The following is a 21,281-nucleotide window of genomic DNA, read 5'->3' as shown; positions in this document are numbered from 1 at the left end:
AGGCTGGACAATATCATCGGCAATGCTAGGGCCACAGGCCTGGCGAGTTGGCTGCTCGATGATCCAAAGCTGCTCCTTGTTAGTTTCGAGGTGCCATCAACATTTGCAGTGGCTGAACGTGATGCCAATTGGTGATGTTGGAAGAAATGAATACCATCGAGGACAATGGCACATGAGAGCTGGTAGATCCACCGGTGGGCTGTAGGCCGATCGGCTTGAAATGGGTCTACAAGGTAAAGCGGGACGAGCGAGACACCATTATCAAGTACAAGGCTCGGCTCATCGGCCGTGGCTTTGTGCAACATAATGGCATCAACTTTGAGGAAGTCTTTGCTCCACCTTGACGTCAAGTCTATGTTCCTCAATGACAAGCTCATGGAGATGGTCTTTGTTAAGCAAGCTATGGGCTTCACCATTAAGGGCGCTGAACACAAGGTGCTCAAGCGGTGCAAGGCGCTCTACGGGCTGCAGCAGGCCCCTCGGGCATGGAACGCCAAGCTCAACACCACCTTGGGCGAGCTTGGGTTCACTCGCTGTGCTACAGAGCACGTGCTCTACACGCGGCTATGGGGGAAGGAGGAGCTCATTGTCGGCGTGTACGTGGATGGCTTAATCATCACCGAAGCACGAGCAGAGGACATCGATGGTTTCAAGCACCAAATGATGGCTCATTTCAAGATGAGTGACCTCGGCGCGCTCTTCTACTACCTTGGCATTGAGGTTAGGCAGGGAAAGTAGAGCATCTCCCTGGGTCAGTGTGCCTACACGGAGAAGCTGCTGGAGCACGGTGGCATGGTGGAGTGCAAGCCATGCACGACTCCGATGGAGGAGCGGCTGAAGCTGAGCAAGCACACCACTGCTGTGAAGGTGGACATGACACGCTACTGGAGCATCATTGATGGGCTGCGCTACCTCACTCATACCCGACCGGACATTGTGTTCGCGGTTAGGTACGTCAGCCATTTCATGGAGGACCCGTGCGAAGATCACTGGTCGACAGTGAAAAGGTTATTGTGCTACGTCAAGGGGATGCTCAATCAAGCGATCATCTTCCCCAAGAGTGGCAGCAAGGGTGGGTTACGGCTTACGGTCTTTAGTGAGGCACACCAAGGCAAAGGAAGGTGAGCCGGAGCTCACTGTCTTCAGCGATGGGGACATGGCGGGCGACATTGATGGGCGACGGAGCACCTTTGGCGTGCTCGTCTTCTTTGGAGTGGCCCCTATTGCTTGGCGATCGCTAAAGCAAAAGATCATGGCACTGTCGACGTGTGAGGTGGAGTACGTCGCAGTGGCCATGGCAGCATGCTAGGCTATCTAGCTGCTGGGTGAGGAAGCTCACCCGCCAGCTCTGATGGTGGACAACCAGCCTGCCATCGCCCTCGCCAAGAACCCTATCCTCTAGAACCAGAGCAAGCACATCGACAACAAGTTCCACTTCCTCTGGGACTACATCGATGGAGGGCAGATCATCATCGAGTTTGTCGAGACTAGCAGACAGCTGTAACACCCTCGGTGTTACACCATAAATTATCTACTAAAACATGTCATGATCATCATGTTTTTGTGATAATGCATGTGATAAAGTGTGTAGATCAATTTCCGTAACTCAAAATGATCAATAAAAATGCTAAACGAAAGTTATTTCGATAGTTCATGCATATCAAATAGGGTTTGAAACTAATTTTTATTGAGCAAAAATGTTATAGAACATGTATGTGATACTTAAATAAAGTTTGAAGTGCAAACTTTGTAGATGGCAGTGAAATACTTACGGTCAAAAAATGATATTACTAGCTAATATTTCCACTAGCTTAGAAATCGCAAATTGAAAACAAATCCAGCTCAAAAACTTAGAAATTTTCAAGTCTGCCAACAGCTAAACATTTTTATGTATAGCAATTTATTGTAAGAGATTGGGTTAAAGGGTGGTGTAGTGTTATAGCTCGATTTGGTAGTCTCATATGCCATCTTGAGCATGGTGAAGCTGGTTTGACTCCTAGAGCAACCGTTTGGTCGTGTTGAGCGCTTTAAAAATCGTGCTCGTCACATGTCTCGGGTTGGTTGGTGCTGGGTGCGTGGTCACCGCGTGGCCTCCCCACGCCGTGCACGTGGTCGCACGTGCACGCGCTGCCACGTGCGGCCGGCCATGTCCGTCTCTGGCCTGGCCATGGCTCGGCTGCCGCTGGCCCGCCACGTGGAGCCGCCGCTGCTACCGCCTGCCCCGTCCGGTGCTGCGCTGCCATCACGTCTGCCACTACTGCTGTGTGTCGTGATGCAATCGCTGCCGTCGCATCATCATTGTGTCCGCACCTATTTGCTATAACCGCTGCACCGCGCTGCGTTGCTGGCCCGCTTTGATGCCGCGTGCACGTGGTCGTCCCGCCGTTGCCATGTCATTTATGACACTGCGGCCGCGCGGGCCACGCTGGTCGGGCGCGCGTGTGCCTGTCTGCTAGCATCTACGTGTGGGTCTCCATGAACTCACTGATCGTGTCCCACCAAGGTGAGGACGAGCCGAGCCCACCGCCGTGCCTCATTTCTCTCTTTCTCCCCCTGTTTTTCCACCACCATCGAGTCATTTCACGATGAGCCAGAGAGCGAGCACCTCTCATCAATTCCTTGTGCTCACGTCTTCTCTCTCACGTCCCCTCTCCAGCCACCCCACCCTACTTTGATTGCGGCTCAGTCGAGCTCCAATTTTGGAGCTTTGCCCACCACCATGTTGTTAAGGCCCGTCGCCACCCATGACGTGGCCAGCCTCCACCACTTTACCCCACACAAATTCCTCTACACCACTAGCTCGCCTTATCTCCCTCTCCACCGCGCGCACACCAGTGGGAGCGCTATTGCCTCCCCGTTGCTGCTGACGTGGTTGTGTCCACCGTGGTTTGTCGCCGTGCTCATCGTGCGCATGTGGCCAGCACTACTTAGGTAGTCGGCCAAACCACCACTTTGGCCGTGTTCGTGGTGTGCCCTGGTGATTATCTCCTATCTCTATCATCCTGTTAGCGCTCTGGCTCACCATAACATGGTTGCCGTCGTTGTAGGTCACCCCGTTCATGCAACCACCACCCATCGTCGCACGTCGGCCTATAGGTGAGCATCGGTCCTCTAGCTAGGTTTGCGCGGGTCCTAGGTGCCCGGCGTAAGCGCTTAGTGTCGCCGCTCGCCGCGCCGCCGTGCACGAAGTCACCGAGGGTGCGTGCGGGTGAATTAGGGAAAGTCTAGGGGGTTAAGTGAGAAGTTATGAGAGAGAGGGAAATAGTGTTAGTATTTAGTTGTAATTCAGAAGAAGTGCGAGGACAATTTTGCAAAAACATCAGCGCGCGCGGGATTTCCCCATCGCGGCCGTCTCTGCGCGGGCTGGCGCCGTGTGGGCTGCATCGTGGGCCGCCGCGCGCTCGCGCGCGCTGCGTCGCATGGGCCACGCGTGTGGGCCGCATGAGAGAATACATTTTTATTTTTCATGAGGAATTAGAAATAGTTTTCTAATATAATTTTTAAGCTAATCTTTGGTAAATCATATAAAATCATGTAGGTATCCAAAAATTATGTAATAAATTTTGTTAGGTTTCTAAAATTGTTCTCTACCTGTTAGTGTATTTAGTTTATATATGTGCTTGTTGATATCGGGAGCTATTAAATCATTTGAGAGTGCTCAATATTATTAAGTTAATTATTGTAGGAATTTTTATGGTAGATTGGTGATTACAAAACCCTAAAAATTTTATAGTAGCTTCATTGTATTATTATATGGTCACTGTAATTTTTGTAGCCCTAAAATAGATTATTTAATATGGTGGCTAAATACCCATTAAGGCTAAATGGATAATGACATGATATTGGTTTATAAAAATTAAGCACTTGTAGGGTGAGCTTGGAATCTATTAGGTAAATATGATAGTTAGCTTAGTGCCTTAGTCATTAGAGCTAGCTTAGTAGGTTAGCATGTGTATTCTTATTTTAAGAGTTGTTGTTGCATAAATACTAAATGCTGCATCATCATTGCATGCATATAGAGAACGAGTTGGTGGAGATCGTGACCACCGGTATGAGGAGGAGATCCTCGTGCTAGAGGAGGTCCTAGAGCTATCACTAACTAACTTAGCTGACAACTCGCCTGCCCAAGGCAAGCCTCGGTGCATAATCCTTATTTTGAATAATCACTGGATATATATATATATATATATATATATATATATATATATATATATATATATATATATATATATATATATATATATATATATATGTGTGTGTGTGTGTGTGTGTGTGTGTGTGTGTGTGTGTGTGTGTGTGATGTGCATTTTACGTTACAGAATTTATATTGAAACTACATGCATAGATGAACCTACCTATGAGTTCTACTAGCATAGGTCGAGTAGCTGCTATGCTTAGGCTATCGATAACGTGAGTAACCTGTCGTTACTCACAATAGATGGTTATTATTACTCTCATGATAAAATGGTAAAAGGAAATGGAGACCGGGTAGGGATATTGTATGGGTATTGGTGGGTGTAATATGTTTTGTCCCGCAGCCAACGGGGTATAGCTTAGTTACACTGTTTTCCCTATCCGTGTCGGTTAAGGATCGTTCGTTGCAGTGGATTCTAGTCAGGTCACAGACTTAATATCTTGAGCACATATTTGCTTATGGGAGCGAGAAGGCTCGTTGCTCTCTTATCGTGGGTTCCAGCTCTTTTCAGATCGATTGATTGGAGGTGAGGATGGTGGAGCTCTAAGCACCACACTGAGTCTAGGACTCAGGAGTGGGGGCTTGGAGTCCAAGTTTAGACGAGGACCTAGACCCCTTGATAGGAGAGTGGTGGATTGATCTTGCTTGTGCCTAGGGTACAAGCGGGGCGTATGTTTTGGGGTACCCAGCTGAGATACATTAGTTTACGAATCGCCATGTGATACAGTACGACTTGTCTACGATCTAGCACCATAGTAAGAACTGGAAGATGAAAGATGATGAAATGGATCTAATTACTCAACTATTGCTTAAAAGTAGAACATGTGCTTACATAGAATGGTTAGATAATAAACTAATTATGACTGCTAATAAGAAACATACGTAAGGATTCACTACTAGTAATGCTTTTCGCAAAAAGAAAACCCAGCAAACCATAAAGCTTATCATATCCTTTGGAGTCAGGAAATTATTCTCACTAGTCGGGTAAGTCTTACGAGTATATTGTGTACTCAGAGTTTATTTACCTCTGTTGCAGGTGCCGTTTGAGGAATGGTTGTTGTGTAGAGGATTCTTCTAGTGGGCACAGATGGATCCTTGCATCTTATCGTTAGATGTATATTTCAATTCCACTATTTAAATTCTGCACTCTGAACTTGGTATTATAATAATGTATTTTTGAGAACTATTGTTGTATGAAATGGACTAAGTGATGTAAACTCGTTCTCATTATTGGATCCTAGATGAAAAATATGGATTGTTCGAGTTCTCCCTTGGGGTATGCTCGACGGGATCGTCCGATGTAGCTAACTTTCGGGGCGCTTAGTGTCTGGTGGAAGACGTGCGCCTCCGGAAGCATGCTATTTTGGGCGGTTTTGCCACAAAAGCTCGCTAACATACTCAACAAGTCACTCGGACGCCTGCGGTTCATGGAGCTGAGGAAGATGGTTGGTATGGATGAGGTCAAGGCGTAAGGTTAGCAGCAGGATTAGGAGAAGAATTGTTAGACATAATCTGCTTCTCCCATCTCTGTCTTTACTGGTCGGCACAACTATCCTCACCTGATTTAGGAGATGGAACTGGTCGGCTCAGCTCGGCTGACCACTCATTGCTGCAGTGAGGCAGTAGGTAGAAATGGCTTACTTCAGTCATATAGTGTAGAGATGGCTGAGGTAAGCCTTGTACCTTAGTAGTAGGTAGTTGGTGTACTTACCAACAACTATGTACCTTAGGAGTAGGTAGGTGGTGTATTCACCAATAACCATGTACCTGGTAGAGGTATAGCTAGAGTTGTATATATTTCATCCAAAGACAATGAAAAAACTCAGTTCAGTTTGCCACATCCAAGAGCATAGTTTTTGGTCAGCGTTGGGCTTGTGCTGTGTGTGTGAGCTGTTCTCAATATCTTCTTTTACCTCTAGCCATAGTGAGTGAGTGTGTTGGTAAGCTTACTGCTTAACTGTGTTGGGCAGCCGAGAGACCAACAAACTTGAGGGCCTGGAGAGAAACAATGGACCGAGATCTTTTTTTTCATTCTCACTCATGAAATTATAAACAGAGGTCCTTTTTTATATTACTGAATGAGCAATGAGCAACATTGTTAAATCATGGAATAAAATTAGAAAAATTTTAGTACCCATATCAAGTCAAAGATTTGCACTTGGGTGGTTAGGTTTACCACAAGGAATCCAGCTGAGCTATGCTTAGTTTGCAATTTCATTGGATGTTCAAATCTCAACACCGTATGATCATACAGGCACATGTATACAAGCATAGGTGCAGAATTTTAGAAAAGATTTCACTGGATATGTTCAACTATCAATCTGCTAAAGACGCCCAAGAGTGAAACACAAAGTAGAAGAACAAAAACGTCCGACTGCTTTTCACCTCCGCCTACCAAAGTCGAGTATTCATTGAGACAACGCCATAAAGTCAAGCCAACCAGGCCATGAAATTAAGGGCCGGCTCTTCCTCGGCTCTGGCCTCTCCGAAGGAGTCCTACCAAACATTTTATAGGAGGAGCTGTTTTCTAGTGAAAAATAGAGAAGCTAAAGTTATTTTAAAGTGACTTCTCCTAAACAGCTTTGGCTCTTCAGAGTAGCCTTACTAAACACCTCCTAAAACTGACCACGTGCCTAAACCTAGGTTGTTTCATTGGCTGGCAACCAAGGCAGCGTTGCCTTTAGATTCCTAGGATGGGCCATGGATCCGAGGGCCCAGTGCAGGACCCTCGCAAGGGCTGGGCCCGCAAATCTAAACACTTCTTCCATGGTGGTTACACATTCATGCTGTAACTACACAAGTACTACTATCTATTTTTAGCGCAAAATTTATAGTTGTGCATATATGTTTTCTCCGTGGTCCTCTGTCATTTCCTTTTTTTATATATATCTGCATAGCTTCGCAGGGAAAAAAAAGAGCACAAACAGCTATTGAGAAAGTGAAAGTTACTGTGTCAGCACGTACACGATGAAGTGCTAATGAATATGAAAATACCTCCAAGTATCAATGCCAAAGTTCCATTCAAATTTTCAAAACCTGTTCCGGACGTGCAGCTGGTTGCTTCTTGTAAAGTCCTTTTTCTCTCTTATTAATGAAACGCATGCTCAGCCATCGATTTACATGCTGTTTTAAATAGAACAGAAAGTGAAAGTTACAGTGTCAGCACGTACACGATGAAATGCTAATGAATATGAAAATACCTCCAAGTATCAATGCCAAAGTTCCATTCAAATTTTCAAAAGAAAATCTGGGCCTTATAGAAAATTATGTCCGTTTCTCTCGGTGTCTCAATTATTGCAGCGGCAGCAATGACACTCTATTCTGATATTAACGTACGAAATCCGTTCGAATTTTCACTATTATATATATTCAATCAGATCAGATTGGCAAAGAAGTTGCAACTGACACGAGACGCGAGTCAAACGACGACCATTTTTCTTCCAAGAATATCAGATTTCTTTTTTTCTTTTCCAAGCACGATGACACTGCGGCCGTTACTTCTCCTGGCTGAACTACCATTTCTGAACGCCAATCCTGCCACGGGATTAACTCCTGCCAACCTTAGCCGGCCGCCGTCTGGCATGCATCTCTCTCTGGACAGTTCGATCGCTGGAAATTCAAATTCAGAATGTAAACACGAACGCGTGTGAGTAGAATAAATCGAGTTGAAATCGAAATCTTCGATGGCATTTCATTCCCTGCTACCATATCAAACGAACCCTGTAAAAGAGGGATTTTCTGAAGTCTGAACACCGCGATGGCCATGGCGAGCAACCGCGCCCGCGTTTTGCCTATGCTGCTCGCCGTGGCCGTGCTTCTCCTCGAACAAATCGCCCTCTCATCGGCAGACTTCCCTCTCGGCGGCCAGGCCACGGTGCAGCTGCCTCCGGCGCCCTGCCAGCCGGGCTTCGCCGCGAGGGCGGTGGTGCTCGATGCCCAGGGCCATCGGCAGCCGGCTTTTGTCGCTGCCGTGAGCGCCGCCGAGGCCGGCGTGGGGCGGTGCACGTGCTCGCTGGTCGTCCTCCTGGGCGGCGTTAAGGTCTGGGCCTCCGACCATCTCGAGAAGTTCGTGCCGGCCGCGCTGTGCCGGCTCGAGCTCACGGAGGACGGCCAGCTGCGGCTGACGGACGGCGCCGGGAAAGTCGGGTGGCTGTCCGGCACGGCGGGGCAAGGCGTCAAGGTGATGCGCCGTGATCTCTGTCGACTCTTTTCTTCATTGTTTCAGTTTTTGTTTGCTTCGTTCGTCCATTGTTTAGCCATTGTTCTGCATTTGCTACCAGGAATTAATGATTGGGATTTGTTCGTAGATTTTCATAGGGGTAGACGATAAAACAGTGCTAGGATTGGCTGTGCATGAGTGCATGGGTAGACCAAGTCAATCATCAGCTATCTGGGCTGGGGTAGGCGTCTACATCGGCAGTTTTTTGTTGAGAGAGATGTCATCCATGGTGCGGTGCTCCCAAACCACACAGGCGCAATCCTACTCATTGGGTTGTCAACACAGAATTTCGTCCCGTACTGAGGATACACGTAGCAAGCCGGAAGGGTTCGCTCGATGGAGCAGATCCGTCTAGCTTCAGCGTAGGGGTGGTCGATCCTGCGCAATTCTCCCGAGGCGTGCCAGTCAATTTGACCCTGCAATTGACAAGGAGAGAAAGTTCATCAGTAATTAAGGGCGGAACTTACCGGTGTTGCCAGACAGTTCCAAAAGTACGGCTATGAGAGCCGATATGGAAGGAAATCGACTAAATAGCCGATCCCAGTATATTCATGAGAATAAGTCAGTTAAAGCCCATGGGGTCGTGTGAAGAAGAATCGGTTATCATTCAGAATAAATATCATTTAAGCAAACATTAATCAATGGCAATAAGATATCGATAATGATTGGTTTATACTGGGCCAATGATTACAAATAACCGAACTCCTGTTTATGTAAAGATGAATTCCATGAAGGCCTCTTACTCTGATTTTTATTACTCTTATTTTGATGTTTTTCTTGTTTCGTGATTGTCAGCCCTGACAGCACAGTTGGAATCTCTCCAACTGGCGGCGAACGTAGCTGTGGACGCCGTCAATGCCCGGGGTTCCTCCACCGACATTCATCTCCAAGATACCTCGGCCCGTGTCCAGGAGATTGCCCTTCATGACGTTTGCCACGGCGCATCAGTGGCTCTAACTACAACACAAGTCTAGACCGGGCACGATCTTCATACTATGGAGGTTGGTTTCCCGATTGGTGATGGCCCTAAGGAGCACGAAGACCTGCTCGAAGAATTCATCATGGCGGCGGAGGCCATAGTGGACATCACATCCGCGCGGGATGTGGTGAACAAGGTTTTTGAATAGTTTGTACTTAGGGTAACCCTGATGAACAAAGACTCCTGTTTCTTTCGTGGATGCACCTCGGTACAATGTTCTTGTGTATGATTGTTTCTATCTTTTGTTTTTTGCTCTATAGGCGATACATATCGTATCGGCTTTTATTGCCTTTGAAGATTTTCATTTTTGAACTAGAGGTGATACCCTCCTGGTATTGGCTATTAGAGCCGAGAATGAATTGGCTACCAAGTGTTGACTAGACGCTAGGATAACGTCCCGCAAAACTTTCAATATAAAAGGTCAGATGAGTAATCAACCTAGGTCAAGCGTCCTATTAAGCGAAACAGAACTTCTCTTAAGAAATCCATTAACTCTAAGTCACATTTACACTTTAACTCAGCCTTCACGTACGTCGGCCTAAACCCATCTCCAAGACTTAATACTCATTTTCCTTTGATCCAACGGCCAACGTGAAGCTGTGACTTTTCTACTAAAACAAACTCTTAGAGCCGATCGCTTGCATCGACTGTTGGCTTTCATTGCTGATTTTAATGAAGCCTCCTTCCCATGTCTTGCCAGAAAAACACTCGAAATCTCCTAGTTCCCAAAAGACTGGATTAGCTGTCGTGATGCTTACGGACTCATCAGCACGAACCAGTTAGACATCATCTCCATGCCATTGAATCAAACATTGATGCATGGTCGACGGTATGCAACAATTCACATGAATCCAATCACGACCAAGGAGTAAACCGTATGATCCTTTCCGATCAATAACGAAGAATGTGGTGAGTAGAGTTTTACTCCCGATTGTCAGTTCAACGTTTATTGCTCCTCGGGTCTTAGACGTGTTACCTCCGAAGTCTCTGAGCATCATGTCGGTTTCCAACAGATCTTTTGGTCCTTTGCTAAGCTTACGAAAAGTAGTATAATGCATAAGATTGATAGATGCACCTTCGTCCACCAACATCTTGCTCATCGGCTTTCCATTAACAAAACCTTTCATATAAAATGCCTTCAAGTGCTGATGTTTGATTGGTATGTCAAATATCACTTGCTGCATGACTGTTAACTTGGCAACTATCTCTTCATACTCTGACTCGTCGAAGTCTAAATAAACTTCCTGATCTGTCGGAGCTCTGAATTCTGATGGTAACAGAAAAGCCATTTGAATATTAGCCGATGGTTGCCTCTTATCAGCTATTTGCTTAGTACGCCATACTTGAGTTTTACCGAGTGCCTGAGCCTGTTCCATCCCTCTGTTCCTTAGGCGCTGCACCCTCCTCTTTTGGCTTCTCGTCAAATCTCCTGGGCACCACTGGCCTTCCTGCCATGTGTATATACTTTCAGCGCCTTCCTCTTCATATCAGCCCAGTTCTGTCCATTGACTCTTTTCCCCAACAGATTATGAACACTTTTGTTTTTTAAGCGCTGATCCATGTTGTTATAATGATATGCATCTTGAGCGTGGATAGACCGATGGTTAGTTCAAGATTGCCTATACTCCCGATATTGATTGCTGCATTCTGGACAGTCATGTCTGGTAGGCAACTTCAAACCTTCATTCCAACAATGTCTAAAGAAGAGACAATTCCAATGTAATTTAACTTGTTCCCTTTCATACTTCTCTTCTTCTAATTGATGCTGGTATGCTTGATCTTTTAACCAACGCTGATAATCCTTTTCCTTCTGCCATTGCCATTTATTCAACAGAATCCAAGATGTGACCCACGACTTTGACGTCTCTGCTTTCGATGACTTCCCCTGCTCATATTGGCTCTTTTGTTTGGCATGGCGTCTTCTAATCTCTCTGTACTCATCAGCCGATATTTACATCTTAGGATCAACTGTTCCAGCTTCTTTTGATTTGGCTGATGTTAGAACCTTAGTTTTTTCTTTGAACAGCCCAGCATCAACCATGTTCTGATCTCCTAGGAAAGGATTATCATCGACTTTCATCTTTCGAGGTGTATCAAATTTGAGCCTCCCTTGCTAAATAGCTCTCTGTATATGCTGCCTGAAGATTCTGCACTCATTAGTGGAATGAGAAGTAGCGTTATGGAATTTGTAGAACTTCTTGTTCTTCAACTGATTAGGGGGCAACATGACATGACCATCGGGCAACTTGATCTGCCCCTTCTCAAGCAAGAAATCAAAGAGCTTGTACGATTTGGTAACATCAAAGTCATAACTCTCCTCAACTCCTCTTCCCCAAGGATTTGGCACCATCACTATCTTCTTGCCCCAATTCCATTCAGCTGTAGCAACCTCTTCTTCTTCATCTTCATAGCCATCCTCGGCTGAATATGGATCGTAAGCTTCGACCACTGAGGTGCTATTCTAGAATCGGGTATCTCTACGTATGCTCTAGAATTGGCTATTAAGTGCTGCCACTCGTTGAGCCAATTGACCCAAGTTGTCAAATTCCTGTCCCAACCGTTTCTCTTTCCACATTGGCAGCATTCCTTGGACGGCTAAAGCAGCTAACTGATCATCAGCCAAGCTCAACGAGAAACACAGATTCTTAGTCTCTCAAAATCTCTGAAGAAACTCAGTGCCCGATTCATTAGTCCTCTGTCTCATGGTTGTCAAATCAGTTATTTTCTTCTCTCCAGTCCCAATGTAGAAATATGTATGAAACTTCTTCTCCAGGTTAGCCCAATTGGCAATGGAGTTGACTGGTAGTGATGAGAACCAAGTGAAGGCCGGCCCTGACAGGGACAAGGAGAAGAAACGAACTCGATGGGCATCCTCAACTGATGCTTCGCCCAATTGTGTAAGATACCGACTGACATGTTCTATTGTGCTTGTACCGTCTTGACTAGGGAACTTGGCGAATTTTGGGAGCCTATAATTTGTAGTAAGAGCGACCAAATTATACCACTCTGGATATGGGCGTTTGTACGAAAAGGTCAGCCTTTTTGGCTTCAGACCGAACTGATTCTTCATCATCTCAGTCACCTTCAGCAGCAACTCGTCAGCTTGTGGATTTAGATTTCTCGGTACTTGCTGACCCATCTGTGGATTGAAATCCTACGTGCCTTGATATCCTAGATTTGGTATCATGTGGAGGGTGTTATAATCCGTGCCATAATGATAGCCTTGTGGAATCTCAATCTATTGGGTCCTTTGCTGGTTTGCTGCTTGAAGTCTCTGATTATAGACATAAGGATCTATATCTCTATGGATCCTCTGAATGGATGGTGCTATCTTCTGATCCGACGATGGTATGTGGCCTGATGTGCCAAAGTTGATCATCTAGTTCTAACTTTTCCCCGCTGGCTGTTGCACATGCTGTATTGACGGTCCAGGATTGTACTGTATCTGATTCGTGGTAGTACCTGGAGTTTGTTCAGATGAACCTTGAAGTGCCTAGACTTCACCATTACCAGCTGGTGCTGCTTCTTGATGGCTGGTGCCGACTTGATTAGTCCCTTGGGTCAACGGATCTGGAATGCTGTAACAAGTCAATCCAACCTGACTAACTGGAATTCCATGAATCATCTCTTTCATGGCGTTGTGAAATGCATCAACGAAAGCTTCATTGCGGCTTGACAGGGCATCACGAACAGATTTGTCTATGGCTTTCGTAAAGAAATGCTTTTCTTCAGCTTCGACTGTATCTGTCTGTCTATGTAGTAGAACTCTTGGTAGTGGAAATTTTTGAATAATCATGCTGTCACACGTTTTAGTATAGGACAGCAAACACTTCTTCTGAAATTCTTCCGTAGCTTTGTTGATGGTATCCCTATCTTCGTCAGGCAGGTCTTCATAATGTACCATAAGGATGTTGTCGTTGTTGTGAACCGCCATAACGATTGTGGTGTCTCACTGGGCGTGCTAGAAACATGTGTCGATACAGAATTTCATCCCGTGCCAAGGACACACGCAGCAAGCTAGAAGGGTCCGCTCGATGGAGCAGATCCGCCTAGCTTCAGTGTAGGGGTGGTTGATCCTGCGCAATTCTCCCGAGGCGTGCCAGTTAATTTGACCCTGCAATTGATAAGGAGAGAAAGTTCATTGTAATTAAAGGCGAAACTTGCCGGTGTTGCCAGACAGTTCTGAAAGTACGACTATGAGAGCCGATATAGAAGGAAATCGGCTAAATAGCCGATCCCAGTATATTCATGAGAATAAGTCAGTTAGAGCCCATGGGGTCGTGTGAAGAAGAATCGGTTATCATTCAGAATAAATATCATTTAAGCAAACATTAATCAATAGCAATAAGATATCGATGATGATTGGTTTATACTGAGCCAATGATTACAAGTAACTAAACTCCTGTTTATGTAAAGAAACAATTCAACACCGCTCAACCATCTAATAAAGATAAATCTAATGACCATGTTAGATCTCATCTATCGCCATGACCAGTGGGGCATGAGGCAGAATCATGCAGGTCGTAGAAACAACAATAGACTCAACGATCCTAACTCATTACTAATATCAGTGGGGCATGAGGCAGAATCATGTAGGCCGTAATACAATAACAAGATCATGGGGCTAACACATCTTTCAACTTATCTCTACTTCAATGATCTTGTGATGTGAACTGTTCGTGAAAGCATTCGATATCGGTTAAACAGCCGATTTAGGCATAGCGCACAGTTAAGGTCATGCCTTCTCAGGAATGGATCTACCAACTAACGATCCCCACTCCACGGTGCCAATAGTGGGGTGAGAGGCAGAATCCCATAGGCCATGATGACAGGCCATGAAACGGTTCTCGCTAACCAATAGATCTACTCAAGATCGAACATGCCTTAACTGCACGCTATACACGATTAAGATTGATATAAAACAGCCAATAAAAACATAACTCATCGTTTAAGATATAGATTAGATCAGTTTAAGATTAGCAAACGATGGGTTAAATAAGATATAAGGCTGTTCCAGATCAATCTCAATCGGATAGAGTGATATTGCTGTAATTAGATAAACAATGAAAGCAATAAGCAATATCGGTAACTTAATGAATCTACCAAAGACTGCCATTCAAAGGTAGAGCCGATAACTTGACCTCGATCTAATTCAAGCAGTGGGGTGTGAGACAGAATCACACAGGCCATACTTGAATTAGGCAAGAGTCGATAACTAGCTTATACCAGAGCCGCAGTGGGGGTCGACCGGATCGATGCAACTATACGAATAGAGGTATAAACCATGATGGTACTTACAACAAGCAGTGGAGGTCGAACGGATCGATGCAGCCGTACTTGCTGAAGAACTCATCGAGATCTACTCTACTCCTACTCCTAAGGGGTGGCCGGAGCCAAAAAAAGTAATTGACTTGTATTTGATTGATTGGTTCCTACAATAGCCAGGGTTTGGTATTTATACCCGGAGCCTAAACATGAATCCTATTTAAGCACGATTTGTTACAGACTTTGGCATAAAAATGAAAATATTCCTAATTTAAGATAACTTGGACTCTAATCTTTCCCTTTTTGTGGAGCCCAACATGTTTTCATTCTGGCGTTGATCGTAGCCTTGTCGTTATCTGCTGGCGCTGTCCGAAGAAAGCCGATTCCTAGATTTCATGTCTGAATCAGCTGTTTCTAATCCACCCACAACTGATCCCTTGATGATACAATTCTAGGAGCTTCTGGGTCTCTGTGACTCTCCTTCCAAATTTTGGTGTAAACAACTATATTATTACACTAACAGGGGAATTGCCAAATCAAGCAACAATAGTGTCGGGACCAATACTAGGGTACCCTAGGAGAAGGAGCTAGTGACCATCGATATTGAGTCATCCATGTGATCAAGAGCGTGACTACACCTCTTGTTGGGCTCTGCCTCGTCCAGCCACCGAGGCTAGGGGCTCCGCCTCGTCTGACCCCTGAGGGTTGGCTCTGCCTCGGTGGACGCTGCGGCCGCAGGCTCCGCCTCGCCTGACCCTCGAGGATTGGCACCACCTCAGCTGACTCCTGAGGGTTGACTTAGCCTCGTCCAACCCTCGAGGGTTGGCTCCATCTCGCCTGACATTCGAGGGTTGGCTCCGCCTCGCTCGACCTCCGAGGGTTGGCTCCGCCTCGCCCGATGTCCGAGGGCTGGCTCTGCCTCGCCCGACGTCTGAGGGCTGGCTCCGCCTCGCCCGACCTCTGAGGGTTGGCTCTGCCTCGTCTGATGTCCGAGGGCTGGCTCTACCTCGCTCGATGTTTGAGGGCCGACTCCGCCTCGCCCGACCTTCGAGGGTTGGCTCTGCCTCGCCCGACGTCTGAGGGCTGGCTCCGCCTCGCTCGACATCTAAGGGTCGACTCTGCCTCGACCAACGTCTGAGGGTTGGCTCCGCCTCGCCCAATCCCTCGGGCACGAATCTTTACGGAAGCTCACGACAACCACTACGGTCCAGAAGGTGTGACCATGGTCAAACTTCTGGCATCGTGCAGGGAGCAGTCACATCTCAGCATGACCCGTCCCCGCAACATGTCATTCTAGGGAACTCGCATCACCCATAGTGACAGACGCGCGGTCACTGTGCTGCCTACTCCATGTATGGCCGCTGATCAGCACGCTGGTTCGTCGTGCCGCCTGCCGGGGTGGAGTGGGATGTGACGACCCGCTGACAATGCTAGGGCATGGCATTGTCAGCGGACAGGTGCCCGGTGTGGCCCTGTCATGGTCAGCGGGCATGCGCCCGGCGTGGGGCTATCCCTGTCACCGTCTGCTATGTTAGCAAGGCCTGCACGGAGGAAAAGAAAGACCCGACGACCCTGAAGGACCTCCTTTGTCTCTTGTTTCTCTTTTTTCTTCCATCTGTAACCCATGCTCTCCCTTGGCCTATAAAAGGGAAAGCATGGCACCCCACTAAGGGGCATCGATTCATGACATCGCACATCACACTGCATCACAGCAGAACCACTAGCATCGAACCTCGAACCCATAGCTGGGCAATAACTGAGCTCTCGGCACCCATTCGATCTTTCCATCAGAGATTTAGGACCTGTCCCTTTCTCGCCCGTTTGTAACCCCTACTACGAACTTTTCAGCGCTAATAACACGAGCAGCAGGCACGAACTAGACGTAGGGACATTCTGCTCGAACCAGTATAAACCTTGTGTCTCTTTAGCACACCATCCGGGCCAGATACACAATAATACAAATTTACTCGTTGGCGTTTACTCGAAACACCGACAAATAGCTACCTACCAGATCTGATAAAAGAAATAACTCCTAGAAATGAAACAAAAATATATGAACTAATATGTTGTTACGCGAAATTGGCATAGATGTAGATGATGAGAAGGTTTATATCGATCGAGTCTGTTGTAAAAGCGTGGGAAAGACATCAAGCGGGTTTTTAAAAGACCGTTGGACTAAAATAATACTTGCCTTAATAGTAGATGTTGCGAAAAAAGAAAATATGTTTCTTTTGGCGCGAAACATGTATGTGCCTATTAGAAGGCCTGGCGAGTATTCCACTAAAACTCTATAAGGACTTGAAAAACTACTAGACCAGAATTAAAGATCAACTTAGTAGTGGATGGTATGGAAAAAGAAAATATGGTTTTTATGGCATAGAACCAGGCATTTAGAAGGCTGATCTCAAGTATATTTCATAAAAGATGGGGAAGGGCATTTATTATTTTCCTTTTTAAAGATGCCCATTCAACTAAACAAACAAAAGCTTGTACCGTCTTAATAGTTCCATGGGCTTAGAATATATGCATGCATTTTGTACTTTAGCACCTCCTCATCTTCAAATCCTTTATTTTGTCTTTATTCAAAGTCACACTTCTCTAATTTTAACTAGGTATTATAAAACTATTAATATCTGCAAGTTTTAAAAAAATATACTATCAAGATATATTTCATAAATAATTTAATGGAACTAATTTCATATTGTAGATGCTTGTGCTTTCTTATAAATTTGTTCAAACTAGAGAAGTTTGACTTAGAAAAAAGCAAAATAAACTATAATTTGGATTGGAGGGAGCGGTAGTCAACTCTTTTTTAGCAATTCTAATAGTCATTTAACATTTGGGATGCACGGTTGGATGTTCTCTCTTTGTTTTCTACAAGTTAAATATTTGGGTAAGAGTTTTGCAGCCCCTAAATGGACTTAGTTGTTTGGTTCATGGGCTCATGGTCAAGCTAGGTTGCCAAGCAATCTTAAGTCTTTGATTCATTGTCACCACTTCAGCTGCCACATTTTCTTAGCTCTGTCTCAAGTGCTATAGATTTATTTTATAGCCACAATTTATCACTATTGTGGAGTCCAATTTTTTCGTCACAAAAAGTGCGTGTTGCACTTAACTTTTGTGGAGTTCAAATTCCCCGCCACAAAAAGTGTGGCAAGTTGCACTTGACTAACCTTAGCCGTGGCAAGGTTAGGCATGAAACAAACTATATAACCGATGGCACTCCTAGCTACCAGTATCATGGTTAAATTTAATTAATGTACCCAAAAAATCCATTGATACAATCTTGGTGAATGAGCGGATATATGGAACTTTAATGCTGGGAAGGAGGGCCAAAATGTTTGATGCATTCTTACACTCAGCGTACGACACACGGGATACGTTCTCACACTCGGCACACGACATAGTACACCACCACTCAGACAGGTCTTAAAATGGGACAGACATATATATTCCTGCTTGTGTGTGTAGAAACTTTTAATTTTACAAAATGCGGGGTAAACATTTCATGCAGATGTATACAATTTACGAGTGAATCATGGAATTATCTGTTCGTATCTTATCGTGTACTACCTTTATAAGGCCTTATTAACAGTGGAACGTCTACCATCAGGCGCTGCACTTGGATCTCAAGATCGGCAACCTCGTCTTACTCGACGCCCAGAACTGCACCAGGTGGCAAAGCTTGGACGATCCGACGGACACATTCCTACGCGGCCAGCAGCGCAGACTGCCCGTGTACTTGATCGCGCCCACTACAAAGGTGGCGTCGTCCTCGGTGTTCTACTCCTTCGAGCTTGACGGCGACAAGATAGCCGCCTACTCCAACTTCGGGGAGACCAGGTACTCCTACTGGGAGCTCGCCCCTCCGGCCAACCGGACGATGGCATCGGCGAGGCTCAACGGGTCTGGGCTGAGAATGCTGGACCTTCAGGGAGTGACGGTGGCGCAGATCACGCCGCCGGTGAAGAAACCACCGGTAAGCTTCCTGGCGCTGGGCGACGATGGCAACCTGGTGATGTACTACTACGACACTCAGCACCAGAAGTTCAGGGCCTCGTACAAGGCACTCGGGTTCTGCGAGCTCCCGCTCTCCTGCAGCATCCACGAGGTGTGCTCGTCCGCCGGGAAATGCAAGGACTTCTCCGAGTACGCCGATCGGCCGCCGGCGCGCGCCGGCAACGCCAGCAGCAACCCCTGCGAAGGGGCCGGTGATAAAGCGTGTATGGTCCACTTGAGGGGCGTCACCACGGTGCTCCGGACCGCGTCGCCGCTGACCAACGTGACGCTCCGGGAGTGCGTGGTGCATTGCGCGCGCAACCTCTCGTGCAACGCCGCACTCTACGTGAAGGACGACGCCGGCGTCGTCGGTGCGGCTGACCACGGCGTGTGTTCGCACTACACGCTGACGGCGGGGGCAAGGGAGGTGACTGACGGGAGTCGCCGGTACAGCTACTGGGTGAAGTTCCCTGCAGCAGCAGGAGGAGGTGACGAGGACGAGGACGACGACGACGACAGCTCTCCCGGCAAGCTTAGCACTAGCACGATATTAATGATCTGTGGGGCGATCGACGTGGTGTGCGCCTTGGTGTTTGTGGTGCTCATAGCCTTGTATTTTTGTCGGCTTCGTCGGCTGGCAGCCGCGGTGGACAGAGTCGTCGAGCTCCAAGAAGGCGAGGCCGAGGGCGCCGGGGAGCAAAACGACACCGACAGTAATGGGTCCCAACACAACTGATTGATCCACTGTTCGGGGAATAATATGGACTGTATACTTCAAATTACAATAGATAGTTGCAGTTTTGTAATTGCTTTTAGTAAAAGCTATGTCACACAGGGGTATTAGCTTTACTGGCCACACCCGAAGTTTTTGTGATATTTTGATGATGGTTGACAAAATGTGCACATTACACAATAATGCATACATGTGAATGTGGACTAAACATATTGGAATTTGTAAATGCATCTCAGATCTAACAGCAACCCCCACGGCCCACTCAGCTGTCTCCCTCTACCAGTTCACTCGTACACTCTGGCATCTGTATTTCACTCACAAACCGAGCTTGGTGTGTGAGGTACACTATACACATAAGCTCCTAGACATGACCGACAACTTTCACTTGGAAATCTATATTCCTTTTCTTGAGGAATGAAAATCAAGCTCGACATCACCAAAGCGTTCGATTCAGTCAGATGGGAATATCTCCTTACTTTGCTGAATAAACTTGGATTCCCTTGTCGATGGCAAGACTGGATTGCTGCGCTTCTCTTCACCTCCTCGACGAGGGTTCTGCTGAACGGCATCCCAAATGCACCTACCAAGCATGGCAGAGGGCTTCGTCAAGGTGATCCACTGTCACCTCTGTTGTTTGTCATAGCAATGGATCCACTGCAAAAACTGTTTGATCTAGCAACAGAAAAAGGACACCTATCCAAGCTGAGGGGAAGAACGACTCAACTTAGAGCTTCAATGTATGATGACGACACAGCCCTTTTTGTCAAGCCAACAAGGGAAGACACCTTGGCTATGGCCGAGCTCCTAACATTGTTTGGCGAGGCTTCAGGACTGAAAACGAACTTCCAGAAATCCACGATCATCCCTATACGATGTGAAGGATTAAATCTAAACGAAATCCTTGCTGGCTCTCCGACGGAAATTTCATGCTTCCTGTTGGTATTTATTAACACAAATAGAATTTGAAGGATTCCGCAAGCGCACAGAATACCATAGTAGCATTTTACCGGAAATATTTCATGTATCGTTATTTATATTTTACCACAGGTAAACAATGGAGTAAAAATTTATTGGATAACAAAGGAATGTATACTAATCAACATACTAGCATATCTAAAGCAAGGGGTAAAGGTAATGATAAGAATTAAGTATAATGACACTCAGGGGATAGGTCACTAAGATAATGTAAACTAGTCAACTCGGGAGAACAACGGGTTAGATAAATTCCTATAATATTGTTATTACAGGATCGAAGTATATATATATATATATATATATGGAGAGTATATTCAGTAGCCAGCTACAGAATAAGTTATTCTGTAGCCACCTCCATTTATGATAATTTTATATACTAATTTACGATAAAGCGAATACATATTTACGATAGTTGTGTTACTATAACACATGAGGATATTTACTGTAACATTATAGTAAATCATATAGTAAGGAGTTATCATAATCTCGTGAATTAGCATAGTAATTATCATAATTCAAAGTGGCCACATAATAAGTTATTTTATAGCCAGCTGCAGAACAGTAGTTTTCTCTCTCTATATATCTCCGACTATAGTTAAGACTAACTCTACTCTTGTGCACTTCGGGACGCCGCTTAGACGATAAAGCACCTACAATAGATAACTCTACTGACGCGACTACGGTCTTACAATTTAAGAACCTGCTCAATTCAGAGTGGACTACAAAGGATAGATGGGGCTGTCACCTCCTGCTGCTACCACCCAACCAGAGAACATGATGTACTATAGGTAGAGCATCGTATAAGCACCATGCTTACACGAGACTCGACTACTTAGCCCAATTGATAAACTATAGTAAGCTAAGCGCTCTATGAACCATCACACAAAAGCAATGATAATCTTAACTAAGCAAGATA

The 21,281-nt window shown here is 45.8% G+C and overlaps 2 protein-coding genes across 2 annotated transcripts; both read left to right on the top strand.

The window, feature by feature from the left end:
• The first annotated feature begins 822 nt into the window (after nt 1-822).
• Nucleotides 823-1,309, top strand: LOC136461440 (uncharacterized mitochondrial protein AtMg00810-like). Its single transcript, XM_066460732.1, has 2 exons — nt 823-950; nt 1,027-1,309. The coding sequence occupies exons 1-2, from the start codon at nt 823-825 to the stop codon at nt 1,307-1,309; spliced, it is 411 nt and encodes a 136-aa protein (XP_066316829.1).
• Nucleotides 1,310-7,952: 6,643 nt separating this feature from the next.
• On the top strand, nt 7,953-19,393 carry LOC136461439 (EP1-like glycoprotein 2). Its single transcript, XM_066460731.1, has 2 exons — nt 7,953-8,375; nt 18,254-19,393. Exons 1-2 carry the CDS (start codon nt 7,953-7,955, stop codon nt 19,391-19,393), a joined length of 1,563 nt encoding a protein of 520 aa, XP_066316828.1.
• Nucleotides 19,394-21,281: the final 1,888 nt, after the last annotated feature.

The sequence above is a fragment of the Miscanthus floridulus genome, chromosome 6, assembly GCF_019320115.1.
Source record: "Miscanthus floridulus cultivar M001 chromosome 6, ASM1932011v1, whole genome shotgun sequence".
NCBI classification, from domain to species: Eukaryota; Viridiplantae; Streptophyta; class Magnoliopsida; order Poales; family Poaceae; genus Miscanthus; species Miscanthus floridulus.
This window is presented reverse-complemented; position numbering and strand designations above follow the sequence as displayed.